Consider the following 20,419-nt stretch of genomic DNA (forward strand, 5'->3'; position numbering starts at 1 on the left):
TTGGTTGTAAGAATTTTTTTTACATTTATCTGATACCTGGTTTGAAATATAATTTCCCAGTCTGTATGTTAATTTTTTCATTTTGTTTATTGTATAATTTGCTGTGCAGAATCTTTTTAGTTGATATTGTCTCATTTATATAGTTTCTTTATTTTTCTAGTCTGAGCTTTGGTGTGACATCCAATATATCAATGACAAGGCAAAAGTCAAGGAGCTATTCCCTGTATTTGTCTTGTTGATATTTTATAGTTTCAGGCTTTATATTAGGATTTAATGCATTTTTGAATTTATTTTTATTTACGGCATATGATTATGGTTTAACTGTTTTAAATAAACTTCCCCCAGAATCATTGAAAATATTATCTTTCTCCAATTACATCATCTTGGTGAAGTTGTCAGTTAGGCAAACATATTTATTTAGATTTATTTCTGGGCCCTCTATTCTGTTCTCTTGTTGTATGTTTTATGCCAGTATCAGACTGTTTTGATTACTACAACTTTGCAATATAATTTAAAATCAGAAAGTGTGAAACCTCCAAATTGTTTCTCAATACAGCTTTGGCTATTAGGGGTTGTGTATGGTTCCAAATGAATTGTAGGAATTTTCTCTATTTTGATGAAGAATTTCATTGAAATTTTGCTAAGAATAATATTAATTTGTGCCATGCATTATAATAGATAAATTGGAAATTTTAACTACTGTTAATTCTTCTGATGCATTAACATGTGATGCATTTATATATATTTGTGTCCTGTCATGAATGTTTTTATTTTCAGGGTAAAAATTTTTATAATTTCTTACATTTATTCTGAAGCAATACTTACTATTTTGATACTACTTAAAAACACTCTTTTCTCTGATATGTGGCTCCCTAATATAAACATATATCATGAATGGAAAGTGTCAAGTTACTTCTGCCAAAACATAAAAAAAATGCAGGAATTATTGTCAACTGGTGGTACTTCACAGGTGTCATCATTTCTAAGATTGTAACTTGAAAAGTTTGTATTACTATTATTTTGATATCCAAAAAAAGTAAAAGCATTCCAGAAGTGTGGGCAATAAGTTGGGCAGATGTCATATTTAATAATTTCCTGAAATTTGGAACTGCCAACCATCAGTCATTGGGAAAATTTCCACAAAACTAACCACAAAATGAGATTTTGGGCTACTGCTGTTGTCATATGGAGGTAAAAATGAGTGTCTGAAACGACTAAAGAACATGGACATATCCCCGTGGCTCAGGAGGCTGAGGCAGGAGGATCACAAGTTCAAAACCAGCCTCAGTAATTTGGCGAGGATTAGAGCAACTTAGTGATAACTTGTATCAAAATAAAAACGAAAATAAATATAATAGGATATAAAAAAGGACTGGGGATGTAGATCAGTGGCTAAGTGTCCATGGGTTCAATCCATGGTAGAAAAAAAAAAGTCATAGATATGGAGGATCTTCTTCCAATTCTGTGAAGGATGTGCTGGGCATCCTGAATGGACTACTCCTTCCACACCAACTGTAGGTGCTAACAGAAGATTCCTAGGAGAGCAGCCTAAGAGGAGAGGGTGGGATAGGCATGTGGGGTAGACAAACGGAAGCTAGGGCAGAGATGCAGAGAGGCCCGATTCCTATTCAGCTGTGCAAAAACAAAAAAACAAACAAAAAACAAAGCTGAACCTGGTATGGTGTATGAAAATCTAAAAATATTAGGAAAGAGAAGTAAAATATGTCAGCCCTCAAGTACCTCCCTATTTTGCTTTGTTCCATGCCTCAATCATTCCTTGTTTCCACAGCCCTCAATAGCCAGAAAGCATCCCTTGAGAAGCCCCCATTGTGACAGGTCACATGGCTGCTTCTGCAGGCCTCCCGGGAGAGCATCGCACAGTCTCACAATCTCCAAATGCCAATCACTAGAAGTAGCATGTGTCTTTTCTCATGAGGATTTAGTCACAAACTGTCTTGGAGCAAGCCTGATGGATCTGCTTAAGAACAGCCAGGGTCTACGGGATGGGAGCGGAGGTGCACAGGGCCTTTCGGTCCTGGCCCTGTTGACTCATGCCTGCATCAGGAGAGAAGAAACCCAGGACACACAGCACACAACATGCAATATCACGCTTTATTGTAAAGATAAACAGCCATCTTTGGTGGGGAAAACACACATAACAACTAGCCATTTGGGAGGTTATGTTACCTGGCCTACAAGTTAACTCTGACTTCTTAGTCAGCCAGACCTGCAACCCCAGCAATGAGCGTGGACTTAAGTTGGTGACAGAAAACTACGATGTACATGAAGAGGAAGATGGCATCCAAGGGCTCCTTTCAGGACATCTGTTTGAAGGCCTCCCCTGGTATCTTTCCCTGGTTCTGGAGGGAAGGGGTCAGGATGTCAGAAGAGGCAGGTGCCCCAAGTTCCATGCCTAGGCCACATGGTCTCTACCTTCCCAATGGCCTAGAGACATCATCTTTCACCCACTTGAACCCCAGGCCTCACCTGGAGCATGGTAAAGACCTGACCCGCTCTGATGTAGTTCCACTGGTTGTCCTCCAGGCACCTGCAGTGGGACAAGAACAGGTGGTCTCCATTACTACCACAGGACAGACACGCTGGCCACAAAATGCCACCTCTTAACCTACGCTGCTCTTTTTCTGGGATGCACGTGCCAGAATGAGGACCACTGTAATGATGAAGAAAGATGTTGTGAAAACAAAAATGTCTGTCATGAACATTCATGCTCACCCAAATTCAAAGCAGAAAAATAGGGGTGTTCAAAAGCATAAAGGAGCTCGATCATACTGATAAAGGAAAGATGCTCAAGAAAATAACAAATTGAAATTCAAAGAGGAAGACTGGCCGATTGTGTCTGAATTGAGATATCAGATATACATTGCAGCACTTACTTTTTTAAGGTACACAATTCAGTGGTCATGTAGCACAGTCATAAGATTGTGCAGCCATGCCACCTACCCGATTCCAAGAGCTTTATATCACTCCCCATTTTCCCTGGCAACCACTATTCTGCTTTTTGTCTCTATGGCTTTGCCTATCCTGGACATTTCATATAAGCGGAACCATACAATATGTGGCCTTTTGTGACTGTTTTCTTCACATAGCATGATGTTGTCAGGATTCATCCTTGACATAGCATGTATCAGCACTATGTTCTTCTTAACGATTGAGTGATATTCTGCTAGATGTAGTACCATATTTACCTATGCGTTCATCAGCAAGAAGGCATCTGAGCTGTTTGTACTTTCTGGCCAATACAAACAATTCTGCTACAAACATTTGAGTAAAATTTTTTTGAATTCACGTTTTTATTGCTCATGGTATATATACTTAGGAGTGGGATTACCAGGCTAATCAGTAACTCCGTGTTTAACTATCTGAGGAACTGCCAAAATGTTTCCCCCAGAGACTGTTCCATTTTATATTCCCACCAGTATAATGGGAGATTTCCAATTTCCCCACATCTTCAGCCAAACTTGTTCACTTTCATTTTATTAATTAAAGCCATCCTAGTGGATGTGAAGAGCCAACTCATTATGGCTTTGCTTGGCATTTCCCTACTGACTAATGATGATGAGAAATTCTTCAAGGGCTCTGTGGCCATGTGTGCATCTTCTTTGGAGAAATGCCTAGTCAAGTCCTCTCCCCATTTTCCCTGGGATGTTTGTCTTTTTATGGTGGAGTTTTAAGAAACGTTCATGTGTTCTTGCCAGATGTGTGATCTGCAAAACTGTCTCTCATTCTGTCAGTTGTCTTTGCACTTTCTTGATAGAATCCAATGATGTACAAAAGCTTTTAAATTCTATGAACTCTAGGAAGTCCAATTTACCTATTCTTCTTTGTTTCCTTGAGCTTCTGCTGTGTACCTAAGAAATAGTTGCCTAATTCAAGGTCATGATGATTTATACCCATGTTTTCTTCTTTGGGTTGTATAGCTGTGGCTCTTTAAGTCCTTCATCACTTTCAGTCACTGTTTGCTTACAGTGTGACTTGGGAGTGTGGGTCAAAATTCATGGCTTTGCAAGTGGACATCCAGTCATCCTAGTGCCCCTTGTTCAAGCCTTTTTGATTTTATAACCCCATGGAACTTTTTCCAACAGCCCAGATGATAGACAATTGGACCGTAAATGTAAAGGTGCATTAGGTAGACTCTCAGTTCTTTTCCATAGAGTCATGTTTGTCTGTATGTTGGTACCACAAGGTCTTGATGGCTACAGCTTTGTAGCAGGTTTTGAAGTTGGTAAGTGTGAGTCTCCTAACATTGTTCTTTTCCTTTGAAACTATTCTGGCTATCCTGCATCTGCTGCATTTCCATATAAACATTAGGATCACCTTGTCAACTCCTGCAAAGGAGCCAATGGGGATTTTGGTAGGGGTTATGTTGAATCTGAAGATTCCTCTGGACAGCACTGGCACCTTACTGACATTACGTCTTCCACCCTGGGAACATGAGGTGTCTTTCCCCTTACTTACATCTTCTTTACTTTTTTCTTCAGCCATGCTTTGCCAAAGATTTCAGCACATGTGATTTTACTTTCTTTGATTACATTTGCTCCTAAGTGTTTTACTCCTTTTAAAAATATTTTTTTTAGTTAGTTGTAAATGATCACAATATCTTTCTTTCTTTCTTTTTATGTGGTGCCAAGGGTCGAACTCAGTGCCTCACCCATGCTGGGCAAGCACTCTACCACTGAGCTACAGGCCCAGCCTTGTTTTACCCTTTTTGATGCTATTGTAAATGGGCTTGTTTTCTTAATTTCATTTTGGATTGTTTACTGCAAGTACATAGAAATACCCATGAAATTTGTGCATTGATGCTGAATACTTGCTGAACTTGTATATTTGTTCTAGTGGCTTGTCATGATGGGTTCTTTTGGACTCTTCATATGGAAGGTGATGACATTTGAGCATTATACTATTTTTGATATACTTTAAATACTTCAGTAAAAAAGTGTGCTACCTTTTTCATGGGCCCACTTTTACTGTGCAACAAATACCCACAGGTTTTTCCCCAAAATATCCTGGGAGTTTCCATTATTCACTCCCCTGCCCCACTCACATTTATACCCAACACTCACTTCTGAGACCACTCAAGTTTCATCCCAGACTGGATGGAGAAAGCCTGCACAGTTTCTTGCTGCTCTTGGGAGAGGGTGGACATGAAGCTGGAGCAGTGTGTGGGCATGGGGATGGAGAAGGCACTTTGGATCTCACCAGGGCTGGCATCCCTCACAATCAGCTGGTCATTTACGATGCACAGGCTGGAGAGAGAAAAAAATAACAAACACTCCCTGAAACAACTGGCCAGGCAGATAACCCCACACTGCCTACCTCCTTAACCACTGCCACACAGCATCTGGATTCCTCCAATATCCCTACTGTAGCTGCCTCCCAGATTCCTAGGCTCCTACCCATAGTGCCCACCTTTGGAGACATTTTGTACCAGCTTCAGTGGTTTTGTAGATTTTTTTTGTGGGGGGGGGGGGGTAGTACTGGGAATTGAACTCAGGGGTACTCAACCACTGAGCCACATCCCCAGCCCTATTTTGTATTGTTTTTGTTAGACACAGGGTCTCACTGAGTTACTTAGCACCTCGCTTTTGCTGAGGCTGGCTTTGAACTCGTGATCTTCTTGCCTCAGCCTCCCAAGCTGCTGGGATTACAGGCATGTGCTGCCACGCCCAGTGGACTTGTAGATTTAACACCAATGCATTTTCTCCTACACAGCAGCCCCAGAGCCTGGGTACTCTTGTCCCCATTTTCAGAGGAGGACAGTGAGTCTCACCGAAAGGTCAAGTAATTTGGACCAAGGACATAGTGAGTGTTGGGATCAGGAAGAGAACTGTCATTCCCAGTTAAAAGCCCTTAGTCTTAACCACTAGGCTAGACTGCTCATTGGATCTACCTGTTGGTCTTCCACTATGTGGAGAATATCCTGAGGACTCTGCCACCACATTCCTATACCACTGGTCCCAGGCTGAGAATGGTGCTCTCACCCGCCCCATAGCACTCACCTGGAATTGCTGCCAGGAGTAGCAACGAAGGTCCGGGTAAAGGCATGAACACATCCCTGAGACTTTCCTTCCACTTCAAGGACAACAAACAACACTCCCTTGGAGTTGCACATGCTTTACACATGCTCAAACAGCATCCCCCAGTCGGGCTCTTCCACTGGAGGAGGCCAGACCCAGACAATTGTTCACTTGGAGTCAGGAGGGCACGGCAGGAATGGGGAAGACAACTGGAACAATCCACTCCCAGCGATAGGGCCCCTACCACATGTTGGGCCCTGTGAAAACCTCTTCAAAAGTTCACTTGATCTTCATCTCACATCTGCCCAAGAGATGGGTTCTACTAGCCCCATTTAAAAAATGGCGAAAAAGAGAGGTCAAGTAGTTGGTCCAAGGCCACAGAGTAAGGACCTGGGAGGAGAGCCATGGAACCCCACAGCCTATGTCCCTAACACACACCGGAGCTATGGGACAGACAGGCACAGACCACGCTCAGACCAGAATGCTTTGTGGGCAGAGTGGGAGCACCGAGGGAAGAGCCCCCAGGGAAGAACAGGAAGGAAAGGCCTAGAATCAGGGAAGCTGGGAGAGTTCTGAGAGGGTGCCCACCCAGGGGAGGGAGCAGCAGGCGATCTGAGGGGGTTGTATAGACACTCACCTTCCTTGAACAAACCATTCACAGAGAAGCAGAGCATTGTTTCCTGAAAGGGGGCAATGCAGGAACTCAGGATCTGCTTAACCTCCTACCCACCTCCAGCTTTCTGGTCCCACCCCAGGGAGGAAGCAGGTGCTCACCGTCTGGAACCACATGTCCACCACAAAGGAGCTGAGGTCATGCCGAGTCTTGGGCAGCACGCAGAGGGTATCCAAGATGTCACGTTTTGTGTGCTTCAGTTGCTTCCACTGGTCTGTAGAGGACAGGAGAAGCAAAGATGAGGGGGGCTGCCACACCCTTGCCCTTGACCCCCGTGACTGACCCTTTGACACCCCCTTATGCTGCCGCTGCCCAGTCTTCCCCATCACACACTTACAGGAATTCCTGAGCTTACTCATATTCTTGCTATCCTTGATGAATTTGCACAAGCTGTTCCTAGGAGAAAAAGAGGAGCAAAGGATCGTGGTCCAGCCAGTGCCGGTGTGGCAAGGAGCTGGCATGTGTCTGCGGGGATGTGGGGGGAGTCACAGTGCCCCAGGCCAGGGTCAGAGCTGATCACAGATACTCACTGAGCTGAGTCCTTAGGATGGAAGAGAATGGTCAGAGAGAAGCATGCCTTGTTGTGGTAAGCACTGAGGAGACCCTCTCGATCTCCATGGTCATAGATCAAGTAATACCTGTGAGGGAGCAAAGAGGACAGGCTAACTCTGTGGCTGAGGGCCCACAGGAGACCAGAAAACTCCTATGTGCAGACCTGTGCTATGGTAGTCCACACTGTCCCAGGCCTTCCCTTCCTCAAGGTCTCAGGGGAACTTACTCTTGCAGGAATTGCAGAACTAGATTCTTTAGGGTCTCAGTTCCTTTAGACTCTTCCTGGAATTAAAAGGTCATTCTAGTCTCTGTGGTGGCTAAAGCCTACCCTGCAACACCCCCATCTCTTTTGGTGCTTCTTTCTCACCGTGCAGGGTTTTATTAACTTGGGGGCATCAAGGTTGACGACAATTGGTGTGGGTAACTCCTGGCCATCCTTGAGAAGGGAAGAGGAAGTCAACAGTGCAGCTCAGGGTGCTGGCACTGCAAGAGCAAGGAGTTGAACAGGCCCAAGGGGAAACAAGGTCCAGAGGCCACGTATAAATAGGCCCTGGAAAATCCATGGGTGAGATCACACTTGGTGTCTGCATCATGAGCTCTTGGAAATCTCTACCAGTATATGCACCCTGTGAGTGGGTGTGTATGGGTGTGTGCACGTGTGTTCTCCCTAGGGAAAATGTCCATGCCATGGAGAATCCATGCCCTTTAAGAAGGATGAGGGTCTGGTGCACACGTAATCTAGGCAAGGCCCACAAGGCCTGGGGCCAGCGGGGAGGTCAGGCATGTGAGTAAGGAGACAAGACCGGAAGTGCGTACTTACCAGGCGTAACAAATTGGGGAAACAATCCTGGATAGCACTGTGCAAATGAAAAATCTAATGAAGTGAGGTGACAGTGGAGGGTTGTGCACACTCTCTCCCTCTTGCTCTCTTCCCTCTCCTTTCCCCTGGGTACCTCCCATCTACACTGGCCTGACCCCCCTCCTCCAGGGCCCACCCTGCCTCCCTTACCTTCTTCCAGGTCCCCCCATGGAAGGCTCTGAAGGGAGCAGGGAATGGGGTGGGAGACCAGGGCTCTGCTACTGTGCTGGGTGTCCAGCCTTCCGTGGGGCATGGCCTGGCCAGACCAAGACCAGATCATACTCTCGCCTCCCAGGATAGGATGCTGGGTGGGGTGGGGTTTGGTGAGTGAGACAGGCAGGGGAAGGCAGGGGTATGGCCACAGAAAGGGAATAAAGGTAGGGGAGGGAGAGACGGTGATAGAGGAAGCAAAGCAAAGGGAAGGGGAAGATGCTGCCCTGGTGCTGGAGGTCAAGGTGGAAGTGAGAAGAAACCAGCTCCCCTACTGCAGCCCATTCCTTCACCTGCCCCTGGCTGGCCCTGCGGCCCCAGGCAGGAATGCAAACATGTACCTGCTGGGCTCGGGCCCACAGGATGCAGGTTCAGCCTCTGTCTCCCGTGTGGGCCCAGAGGGGGCCAGGTATGGGAAAAGGAGCTGCCCCCAGGGGAGGTGTCATTCCCAGCACCAGTAGTGAAGAATCAGGCACCAGCTCAGCATGTGACAGAGGGTCTGTGGCCCCCTCTTATGAGCACCAGGTTCCCTCATGGTGGTTCCTGTGCACCGGTGCCTGTCTGAGTCAGTGTCTTGCCCAAGGAAGCATCTTGACTTGGGCTACCAGGGCTGCTCTGAGGGACGAGGTTGGATGTGGGATGTGGAGTGGGGGAGGGAGCAGCAGTGCCCCTGAGCAGCCTGTGCTCCCGCCTCCTCCTCCTGCCCCTCCTTTGCCCTCTGCCTTCCCCTCCTGTCTTGGGAAGGCCTCTGCTTGCTGGCAGTGGCCTACCTCTGGCTCCTTGACTCAGGGAACCCAAGTTTCTCCCCAAGGAGGAAACAGTTTCCACCAATGGCCTAGAGGAACAGATGTTGTGACGGTAGCCACCCAGGGCCCGGGCCCTCACCACGGGGCATGAAATCTCTCCTTGTCAGCCTGGGATAGGAAGGGGAACCTTTTTGGAACATGAGAAGAAGGGCCACTCATAGGACAGGGGAGGGAAGCCCAGCCCCATCTTCGGAGGGCTTGCTGGAGGAGGCCAGTGCAGAGGGGCGGGAAACACACCCCAGTCCAGCTGAAAAAGGGGAGCAGGTCACAAGAAGGAAAGCAGACCTGTGGGCACAGCTGAGGGACACAGATAGAGGAGAGGGCGTGGCCTGTGATCCTTCCAGAGGGCCAAGGTTGCATCCTCCTGCAGAGGTGGACTTCAGGGGGAGCTCAGGCTCCCAAGAGGCAAAGGTCCCCAGGAAGGGTGACAGGTGTTACCAGGCATTATCTACCTTACATAAGCAGACTGGTCTGGGAAGTCACTGCACAGAGGGTTCCCTTCTAGCCACAGCTCTTCCAGCTCCATCCCTTTCAGCTTCTCCAACTCCTTGGAGGTCCTCAGCTGAGAAAGATGGGGAGGGAACCGGTTAAGGAGACCCAGGGAGAGAGGGACACCTGGGAACCTGCACCCAGACTCTGGGACCCTCACTCCAGTTGCCTTTGTCTGCCTCCTGCCAGCACCCTGCTGTGCCCTACCAGCCACCCTCAATGCAATTTTTTTTCATCTGGCTCTCTCTTCTCACCTCATTTTTGGAGAGGTTCAGGATCTTGACATGGGGGGCTTTCTCTACAATGTCAGACAGGCCATCCAGCCGGTACAGTTTGTTGTTTCGCAAGTTCAGGGACAGCAGCTTGTGGGAGGAAGCATAAGAGTGATGGGGACTTTCTAGCACCTGGTGGGCACATCTGCCCTAAATGCCATCCCTTCCACCCCTCTATCTAAATACCGGCCCTGGGCCTAAGGTCTCACCTCTGGGAAATTCCTTTCAATGATCTGCAGGGTAGCAAACATGCAGTTTCTTCGATTCAGGATCATGTCAATGTCACAGCCCATCAGGTCTTTGGGAAGCCAAGACAAGGGAATCAGAAGGGTTAAGAGGGGTCCAGCTGGATCAGTGCCAGCACAAACCCTCCCCACATATGATTGAAGAAGAAGAAGGAGGAGGAGGAGGAGGAGGAGGAGGAGGAGAGCTCAAACTATCCCAATTTGCCGCCGCCGACATGATTCTATATTTAGAAGACCCCCAAAACTCTACTGGTAGGCTCCTGGAACTCATAAACAAATTCAGCAAAGTAGCAGTGTTTAAAATCAACACGAATAAATCAATCATATTCTATACACCAAGGATATTGGCTGAAAGAGAAATCACGCATACTATCCCCGTTACAATAGCCTCAAATAAATAAATAAATAAAATGTGTGGGAATCAACCTAATAAAAGAGGTGAAAGATCCCTATAACAAAAACTACAGAATTTGCTAATGAAAGAAATTGAATTAGACCTCAGAAAATGGGAAGATCTCTCACGTTCCTGGACAGGCAGAATCAATATTATCAAAATGGCCAAAAGCATTATACAGTTTTAATGCAATTCCTATAAAGATCTCAATGACGTTCTTCACAGAAATAGAAAAACAATCATGAAATTCATTTGGAAAAACAAGAGGCCCAGAATAGCCAAAGCAATCCTTAGCATGAAAAGTGACACAGGAGGCATCACAGTAGCAGACATTAAATAATACCAAGGAGTTATAGGAATAAAAACAGTATGGTATTGTCACCAAAACAGACATGAAGACCAATGGAACAGAATAGAAGACACAGAGACACACCCACATAATACAGTTATCTCATCCTAGACAAAGGCACCATTAACTTACATTGGAGAAAGGATAGCCTCTTTAAGGAGTGGTGCTGAGAAAATGAGAAATCCATATGTAATAGAACGAAATTGAACCCCTCTCTCTCTCACCCTGCAAAAGACTCAACTCTAGGTGGATCGAGGACACAGGCATTAGACCGGAGACCCTGCAGTTACAAATAGAAAAAGTAAGCCCAAGTCTCCAACATTTCAACATGTCAGTCCTCAAGAAGACTCCAAAAGTGCAAGGAGTATAAATCAAGAATCAACAAATGGGATGGTATCAAGTGGAAAAGCTTTTTCACAGCACAGGAAACAATCAAGAACGTGTACAGAGATCCTACAGATGGGGAGAAAATCTTCACCACCAGTACCTCAGGTAAGGTGTTAATTTCCACAGTATACAAACAACTCAGAAAAGTGGCACCCCCTTTCTCCACAGAAAAGCCCTCTTCACCATGGCTGATTTTAGGACTGTCAGCAAAAGAGTCCCTGAGAAAGAGTCCAATGTAGATAAACTTCCTATTTTCATGTCGCCCTGTTTACTTGGCCACTGGGCGAGAAGATACCAGCACTCCAGGTGCTGGGCACCCCCTTACTAGTTTTCACAAACGTATCCAGTATAGTACTTTGAAGAAATGTGCAAACAAGGCCTCTGGCCTTGAGCTGGGCTTCACAGAGATGTCTACATTTTTAAGATAAGTTACAATTGGGCTCCATGGTAACAGCTGGCAGGGGGAGGAAAGAAAGGGGAGAAGAAGCTCTCCCCTTCTCAAGTGTTGTCCTTGAAGAGTTAACTTGCCCACTTGCCCAGAACAGTGAAAGAAAAAGCTGCTATTATGTGAACTTCTGCAGACTGTGAACTTCTGAGCCCCTCCCCTTACACACTGGGTATAAAACTCTGAAACTCCCTGAACTCAGGGTTCGGGGGATTAATTGATTTCAGCAAAAGCTGTGCCCTCTGAACCTGGCTGCAGCCAAATAAAACTATTTCCTGCTATATTCGGTGCCTTGCCTCATTTGTCCCTACAACATTACCACTCGAAAAATAAATAAACCAATGCATAAACGGGCAAAGGAACTGAACAAACACTTTACAGAAGAAGAAATATGAATGCTCAAAAGGTATATGAAAACGCGTCCAACATCTATAGCAATTAGAGAAATGCAAATCAAAACTACACCGAGATTCTATCTCCCTCCAGTCAGAATGGCAATTATCAAGAATGCAAGTAACTATAAATGTTAGCGAGGATGTGGGGAGAAACGTACTCTCATACATTGCTGGTGGGACTGCAGATTCGCGCAACCACTATGGAAAGCAGTACGGAGAGTCCTTAGAAACCTTGGAATGGAACCACCATGTGACTCCGTTATCACACTCCTTGGTTTATACCTAAAGGTCTTAAAATTGTTAATAGCATACTACAGTGACAAAGCCACATCCATGTTTATAGCAGCTCAACTCACAACAGCCAAGCTATGGAAGGAACCTAGGTGTCCTTCAACGGATGAATGGATAAAGAAAACATGGTATATATACACACAATGGAATATTACTCAGCCATACAGAATGAAATTATGGCATTTGCCCGTGAATGGATGGAACTGGAGAATATGATGCTAAGTGAAGTAAGCCAATCCCCCTCCCAAAACAAAGGTCAAATGTCATCTTTGATTTCTGGATGCTAACCGCAAACAAGGGAGGTTGGAAGGGGAATAACAGAAATCCCCTGGATTAGACCAAGGGAAACAAAGGGAAGGGAGTGGGGAGCAGAAAAGGAAAGACAGTAGAATTAATAGGACATAACTTCCCTAGCCTTGTATTCGTATATATAACCAAGATAACGCCACATCCTGTATGACCACAAGAGAGGCATCCTAAGTAGAATAAGTTATACTCTATGTACGTATAATCTGTAAAATGCGTTCTACTCTCATATGTATAATTTAAAAGAGCAAATAAGAAAAACCCTCCCCAAGCTGAATCCCTACCTCCTCGTCCCAGGAAAACCCCTCTGCCCTCACCTGCCCTAGAATTACTGTGGTCGGTAATACCTGGATCAAATCGGAGCTTCTGGAGGTCGAGAGCTTGCTGGGAGACATCATATCGTTTTCTCATGGTCAACTGCAGAGGCAGAGATGGAGAAAGTGGCTCTGAGGCTGTGTGGGGGCGTGGTGACAAGAATCATCGTGTCAGGAGGTGAGAGCAGGTAGGATCCGGGGAGTGGGCACATAGCATGCCTTGAATCTGCACTACCTTTAGCTGCTCTACTTGTTCTGCTGAGAACTTATTCTGCACAGAGTAGGGTACAGCAGAAGGGCTGACTAAGACCAATATCTGTGGGAAGGAGAGGTAGGGTCAACAACAGGCCCACTAATCCCAAAGACGACAACCAGCCCCTAGTCCATCCTCCCTCCCCAAGACATGGTGCAGGGACAGCCCCTAGCACACACCTTTACATCATTGTCATCGCAAATCTTGTAGCTGACATCCTTCAATGCCGAGGCCGTTCCTGCATCCTGGACAAAGAACCGGGCCCGATTTCCGATGTAATGGAACTACACAGGCAGTGAGGGCAGAAGCAATGGTATCAGATGACAATGGCCCCTGCTGAGCCAGGCCTCTCCCCCTCCCCTGTGCCCACTCAGCTGGCTTCACCATCCTCTCTTACATCGACCGGGGTGAAGGGGACACTGCAATGGCCCTGGATTGAATTCATTAGCCATGCCTTGTCATACTTTCTCCCATATGGAATCTAAGGATAAAAAGAAAGAGTCAGAGCAGAGGAGACAGCAAGGAATTAGGATGGAGGACAGACCCAGCCAAGTGCTATTTTCTTGCCTAGCATTAAAAGACTTCTAAAGCATGAGTCCATGTTTCTGCACTCAATACTGATTTCCAGAATCCCCTTTCTTTCCATTCAGCTCTCCTGCAAGTGGAGGTGTTTAACAGATGCTGTTTAATGTCATTTTCCTTCTTTCAGGCTCCAGAAGAGCCTACTTAATGCAGACCTTTCCAAGACACTCACTGTCACTTTGAACCATCTCCTCTTCACTCCATCTCGTATCTCCTTCCCCATTTCTCTCCCTCGAGTCTTTTTCTCTCTCCACAGAGTCACATGGGTAGGCTCTTCATCATGCCATTTCCCTCTCCTGTGGTCATGGTGGGCTGAATAAGGTGTGCTGGTGAAGGGGGAGAAGGTGGTTTCCATCAATGCTTAGGAAGGCTTCTACACCCCCGCCCCTCCTCCCTGATGCCAGGGTGAGAATGAGGACTGCTCTACCAGGATATGCCTCATCCACTGTTCTTCAGTTTTCCAGTGAGAGAAGAAAAGGAAGGCCACACAGAGTGGTCCAGGGGCTGCTGCCCACAACCCAGGCTGCCTGGTCACTTACTACCTGACTTGGGATTCATCATGGACATCCCTCATCCCCATGTTCCCATTATCCTCCTGGAGGCATGAAGGTGGAAGCTCATACCCAGTATGCTCATAATGAAGCTTCCTCCTGCCAGAGTTGCTCCAGGACAAACTCCCACATCTCTTCCTTCCTTGAAGGGTACTGCATTTGTCCCTGTATTCTGAAACTGGGAACAAAAACACAGGTATAAAGACACATCAATGGTCCACTTACGATGTACCGCATCTTGGGCTAACACAGGGGAAGGACAAGCAAAGTGTCAGCCTGCCCCAAGAAGCAATCACACCCCCCCCCCCAAAGCAAACTCCTCTGTCTGTTCAGATAGGAGCGCTTTATCTCACAGGTGATGCAATTAGAGGAGACACGGTGGAAGAGGAAGCAGCTCTGTTGGACCTTTTACTACATGGAGCAGGACTGAAAAGGATCAGGGGTGCATCTGCCCTTGGGTTAGGCTTCACACACATCAGGCAGCTGTCCTACCCCTGCCTTCTCTGAGGCTTCTCCGATTGCCACCAATGGCTGGGAGGCAACTTCTGTCACCTGCCCAGATCCAATCAGCCCCCAGAACTAACTGTGAACAATCAGCTAGCTGAGTGAGCTTCCTTTGCTGGTATAGTAAAAGCTTTAATGAGGGTTGGGAGGAATCCACCCTCGCCCTCAACAATACTCCGCTTGACATATTCAGAGCAAGCTTTCCTTCTGCACAGCCTGCAATGCTTTCAGCCCAGGACAGGACTCTTCCTAAACTCTATGCTTCTGTAACAAGGGTCTGAATGAGCAGCTTCAAATACAATCCCCAAATGTGTGGGGACTTTCCTGTTCTCTCTGTTATTGATTCCCAGTTTGACTCCAAATGGGCAGGGAATGTCCTCTGTATGACTTCAGTTGATGTAGATTTGTTGAGGTGTGTTCGGTGGCAGAGAAGATGCTCTCTCTGTGCAGATGGTTCAGGCACTTGAAAAAGATCCCAATTCGCCAATTAAAATTGTAATCATGGTAGAAAGGAGATCAGTAGAGCAGAGCGAGCAGATCAGAGGGAGGGAGGAGGAAAGGGAAAAGGAAGGTACTGGAGAATGAGACAGATCAAATTATGTGCATGTCCAAATATGGCATTCTGAATCCTGGCATCGGGTGATATTTGCACCAATGCACCAATGAAGATATTTCAAAAGGGTACTCTCCCGATGTTGATTACTTACATCCTGTTACTGTATCATATCACGCAGGTCTTGTATATCATACCTGCTTTGCTGCCCAGGAATGCCAGAGTATGGAGTACTGAAGGCCCCAACTCTCGCTGTAGATGTAGCTATTTCTCCATTCAGGTCCATCAGTGTTGTTTTTGTTGTTGCTGCTTTTGCTGTTTCAGGTACTTTGAGGCTCTGTGTCTCGGTACCTACATACCTAGCATCATTATTACATAGTATGTATGTAATACCCCTCTCTGTCTCTCCTTAATTGTCTTTGATCTGATTTTGAGTGTGTTGGACAATGCAGCCTGAGCCTCAAGGTGTGTGGGTGTGTGTGTGTGTGTGTGTGTGTGTATAAATACACTCATATCATTTGGATTGTATCTGACCCTGGATTTTCTCCTAGGAGTTGCTGTTGCTTTTCAATCCCCACATTCCCCACCCAGATAACGAATTCATCAGGTGGCAAGACTTGAAACATTCTTTTCTTCTTTGTTTGGGGGCAGGGATGGCATCTACAGAAATAAGATACTCTCAATTCCCTCTCCCACAGGTAGACTCACTGGGCTTATTTTACTGATGCCAGAGTTGACTGAAAACATGTACCAGCAGAAGGCAATATTAGTGCTTTGGTGGAGATGGGGATTAAGGTAGCCAGAACGTCAGAAAACAACTTGCTCTTAGGCTCTAACCATGAAGATTCCCTAGGTGTGTGAGTTATACATTTCATGATTTAATGATTCCCATTGCCTCAGGACACAGTTATGGATAGAAACTGGTCCATTCCTGAGCACTCTGCGACATCCTGATGAGGACCAGGCCTCGGGTGAACACCTCCTAGGGGCAGGAGGGAGGGGCGATCATTGCTTTCACACAGTGAAATCCACTGAGTGACCTACTCTCAGCACAGTCCTGTTCAACTTTTCAGACTCTCCCTGTTGGGGGTAAGGCACTGGAGGTGAAATTCCATGTTAGTACACCATTTGACACAGATGTTCCACTTGCCCAGCTGCAGAAGTTTGCATGTATCATGGAATATTCTTTTTCTCTCCCACTCGACAGCAAACAGATCAAGAAATTCTCTTGGCTTTATGTTTAAAATATCCCAGAGTCAGGTATGGTGCTGGATGCCTATAATCCCAGTGACTTGGGAGGATGAGGCAGGAGGACTACAAATTCCAGAGCAACCTCGGCATCTTAGGGAGATCCTGTCTCAAAATTTTAAAAAGGGCTGTGAATGCTGCCCCATTGTAGAGCAGCCCTGGGTTCAATCCCCAATATTGAAAAAAAGAAAACACAAAAATAAAGCAAAGAAAACATCATACCACATGTATATATATTTTATTTTTAATTTTTTTTGTTTTTAGTTGTTGATCAACCTTTATTTACTTATTTATATGCGGTACTGAGAATCGAACCCAGTGTCTCACACATACCAGGCAAGTGCACTACTGCTGAGCCACAATCCCTGCCCCTGTGTGTATGTATGTATGTATGTATATGTATGTATGTGTGTGTGTATGTGTATATATATATATTTTTAAAAAAATATATACATATAACATACAAACACACCCCCTAGCATCTAGTTACTTCTCACTCCCTCCATTGGTCACCATCTATCTCCTAAATTAGACTGCCTCCCATTCCATCTGGTACCTCTGATTTCATGCCTGCTCAATTATCATATGTTACCTACACAGCAGGCAGAGTGAGCTTTTTTTTTTAAAGCACATCTCAAATCATGGTATTCTTCTGCTCAAATCCTACAATAGGGGTTTGGAGACCATTAATATGATAAAGAACCACAAGTCCATGATGAGACTCGAAATAATGACAAAAAGCAACCTTACAGGTGGCATTTGGAGAATGCCATTTTCATGAAAGTTCATAATCAAATAGAAAACATTACATATTAAACATATAGAGTTCTGGCAGAGTCTGAGTCATTTTGAGAAAATGAGTTCATCAATAACAGCACTGAGAGGAAAGTATAAAAGTGAGCTTAAAAATGCCTACAGCTGCAATGTCAGGCAAGGCTCTGTGCTGTGAATCACTGGGGACAGAGGGCATGGGATAAAAAGCCACCATGGGCCCTGACAGTCAGAGATATTGAAGACAAAACACACATAGGTGCACATCCACTTACTGAATTCCCACATCTCAGCCCAGTCCCTGGCTCATGGCCCTGCTGCCATAACCAAAGGCCCTGACAGGAGTATGAGAAAGGAGGTAGAGCCTCTCTGCCTGGGTTGGCCTGTGTCCCCCTCAGGCTCCACCATATATTATCAGAGCCTACTTTTGGGAACTGCCACATGAGCACCCACTAGCTTTGAGCGACAGGAATGTATAGATGTGGCAAGCCAGCCATGGGCTCTGTGTGTGAGCTGTGAGCATCTTTAGCATACAAAGTGGACTGAACTGATGATGGAACTTTCTCTGTGCTGTGCAAGTATGTGTGCCTTTCACTTGATTTGCCTTGGAACATCACATACCACATGAGATGGCATGGCCTTCCAAGATGTCAGTCAACCTGCTTATCTGCAAGACATCACAAGCTAGACTCAATCCCCTGAATCCTGATCCCTTGCCTCATTTGAATGGCTTCTCCCTCAATAAAATTTGGTTCTAGGAGTGCTCTTTATTTTTCTTGCCTGCCTTGCCTCCTTTGTTGGAACTAGGTAGAAGAGCCATCACAGAATCCAAATAAAAAGGTATTTCTTTATCTTTGTGTGATTATTTCATGCCAGCCCAGTTCACCTGGAGTGACTCTGACTGGTTTAGTCTTGTTTGTGACAAATGGTGCCCAAACAGGGATTCCAGGTTGAATTTTAGAAATTTAGTGGGTTTGGAAAATATCTCTCATAGTTAAGCACTCAGCATTTCAAAGTATTATGGGTTAAGTTGTATAAAGTAAGTGAATTAGAAGAAAATGTGTTACGTTAAACTTACAGCATCTGGGGCTTTTTCGTCTTTAGAAAGACTGAAAAATTTCATTTTTTTGCTATTCTAGAGAACCTAATTAATTATAGAGAATCCTCTCCCATGGAAAAAGTGCTTTGATGGATTTTTTTTCGGATTTTTTATGTGAATTTTTATATTTTGAAAATTAAGTAATGATTTTTGGGTTATATGCTAGAAATCTGTGCTTGGAGAGTGAGAGAAAGGAAAGAGACTTTTGTGGTAAGCCTTGATACGTAGAATTCTTTACCTATAGAGAAGTGAATTTTATTTTTCTATTGTTTTTTTGTAAGTACTCAGTTAGTTTATACTGAACCCCCTTTACTACATTCTTGTCCTGCCAATATCAGGAGTAGCTGTGACTCAGCAGCTGTTCTGTGATGAATTCAAGGCTTTAGCCATTATTCCCTATGGTTTCTGTAACTAGATCTACCGCAAGCAATATTCTGCCCTTTAAAAAAACCTAGTTTGACAAGTGTGGTATCCCTTGAGGCCAGCCAGTGCTGGAATCTACCAAGGGGCCCATTTTGGGGGTTGAAAGAGTTTTGAGATGCTAGCAAGAGAGTGTACACTGTGGAGGGAGAATGCAGGTAGATGGTCCTTTGACTGAGAGAATGCTACCCACTTACCCTGGCTCCAGAGCTGCGGGCTACGGGAGACAGGAGCAATGATGTGCAAAGGCATGGATGAATACCAGGGTACAGCGGGATACTGATATGGCCATCCAGCCATAGGACTACCAACACTGGTATAAACTTTTTGAAGCGCCCATGAGAACGTTTGCACTGGGAAGAGGATGGGAGCACAACTGCTCTCTCCAAGGGTGATAGCCGCAACTAGCAGAGACATGGGCCAAACTGGCTTTTGCTCCCGCCCACAGGGATGGAGGCACAGCTGCAGCAGCGCAAGTGGGACCGCCGGCCCACCTATGAATCCAGAGTTCTGGAGGGCCATCCCTGGGAACATCCACGAGGCACTGCACTGGAGGAATTCCAAGCAGGACAAACACAAGCGCGGACTCAGGCACAGACAATGGCTGGGAGTCCAGCCAGGCGGCAGTGGTAGCCACTGGCTCCACCCTTGTTTCATCACCATAGTAACCACCCAGAGCCTAGCTGGGCTGATCCTGACTTCCCGCTTCTGCCTCGGGCAGGCTGGCCCACAACTGGCGAAATGCCCATGCAATGTGGTTGCAAGGAGATTTAGAATGGAGGTACGAACGGACATCTAACATGGGAGCTAGACACCACACGGAACCGCTTTCCACAGGAGAGGAAGGGTGAAGCTAACCAAAGGGTCCTTTGTTGTTCTTAGTGCAAACTGCTATGAAAGCCTAGCCAAGCCAGCCCGGGGCCACACCCAGTGACAACTAGTTCCAATAACCATGATATCCGTTTGTGGGAGCACAGACTGGACCGCACCAAAACACGGACATGTGTCACTGGGCGTGGCAAAGACTCAACCAGAACTGCTAGTAATTGGACATGTGAAATGCACAGGACCTCAGGCAAAACTTTGGATTGCACCTTGGGTCCATCCATGTCGGTCCACGGAGAAACCCTTCAGCTATGAGGCTGCCGGACAAAATGGCGAAAAATCCCGCCTTCTGTGTTTTTTCGGCCTTTCCTTTGGTCCTTCCCTCTGTCAGTCAAGCAGGGCTTCTGGTTCCGCCTCCCAATTACTAAACCAAACCTTGTATTACACAGGTTGGCCAACCAAGCTGCGGAACCTGCCTTTTCACAGTTACCTTAAGGATACACACCTATCAGAATCCTTTTTCCCTCGTGATTTTCAGTAAAAATAATTCCTTTTGAGGTACAATTTGATTTGGCAAACTTCTTTATTACA

At 45.9% G+C, this 20,419-nt stretch overlaps 1 protein-coding gene across 2 annotated transcripts in view; it reads right to left on the bottom strand.

The window, feature by feature from the left end:
• Nucleotides 1-2,147: 2,147 nt before the first annotated feature.
• Nucleotides 2,148-20,419, bottom strand: part of LOC114083535 (nuclear RNA export factor 2-like) — a 35,318-nt gene continuing 17,046 nt past the window's right edge. The window contains exons 3-22 of one of the 2 annotated variants that reach the window (XM_071606887.1): nucleotides 14,481-14,586; nucleotides 14,030-14,183; nucleotides 13,673-13,756; nucleotides 13,455-13,559; nucleotides 13,258-13,338; nucleotides 13,056-13,125; nucleotides 10,106-10,194; nucleotides 9,879-9,986; nucleotides 9,588-9,697; nucleotides 8,081-8,117; nucleotides 7,628-7,696; nucleotides 7,487-7,542; nucleotides 7,239-7,346; nucleotides 7,064-7,104; nucleotides 6,810-6,922; nucleotides 6,673-6,715; nucleotides 6,018-6,090; nucleotides 5,082-5,264; nucleotides 2,488-2,548; nucleotides 2,148-2,360 (exon numbers count right to left, since the gene is read on the bottom strand). In XM_071606887.1, the coding sequence (XP_071462988.1) occupies nucleotides 2,316-2,360; nucleotides 2,488-2,548; nucleotides 5,082-5,264; nucleotides 6,018-6,090; nucleotides 6,673-6,715; nucleotides 6,810-6,922; nucleotides 7,064-7,104; nucleotides 7,239-7,346; nucleotides 7,487-7,542; nucleotides 7,628-7,696; nucleotides 8,081-8,117; nucleotides 9,588-9,697; nucleotides 9,879-9,986; nucleotides 10,106-10,194; nucleotides 13,056-13,125; nucleotides 13,258-13,338; nucleotides 13,455-13,559; nucleotides 13,673-13,756; nucleotides 14,030-14,183; nucleotides 14,481-14,586 (1,736 nt within the window). In that variant the 3' untranslated portion in view covers nucleotides 2,148-2,315. Of the gene's footprint in view, nucleotides 2,361-2,487; nucleotides 2,549-5,081; nucleotides 5,265-6,017; nucleotides 6,091-6,672; nucleotides 6,716-6,809; nucleotides 6,923-7,045; nucleotides 7,105-7,238; nucleotides 7,347-7,486; nucleotides 7,543-7,627; nucleotides 7,697-8,080; nucleotides 8,118-9,587; nucleotides 9,698-9,878; nucleotides 9,987-10,105; nucleotides 10,195-13,055; nucleotides 13,126-13,257; nucleotides 13,339-13,454; nucleotides 13,560-13,672; nucleotides 13,757-14,029; nucleotides 14,184-14,480; nucleotides 14,587-20,419 lie in introns of both variants that reach the window. The other variant, XM_071606886.1, reaches the window with a different exon arrangement.

The sequence above is a fragment of the Marmota flaviventris genome, chromosome X (genome assembly GCF_047511675.1).
Source record: "Marmota flaviventris isolate mMarFla1 chromosome X, mMarFla1.hap1, whole genome shotgun sequence".
NCBI classification, from domain to species: domain Eukaryota; kingdom Metazoa; phylum Chordata; class Mammalia; order Rodentia; family Sciuridae; genus Marmota; species Marmota flaviventris.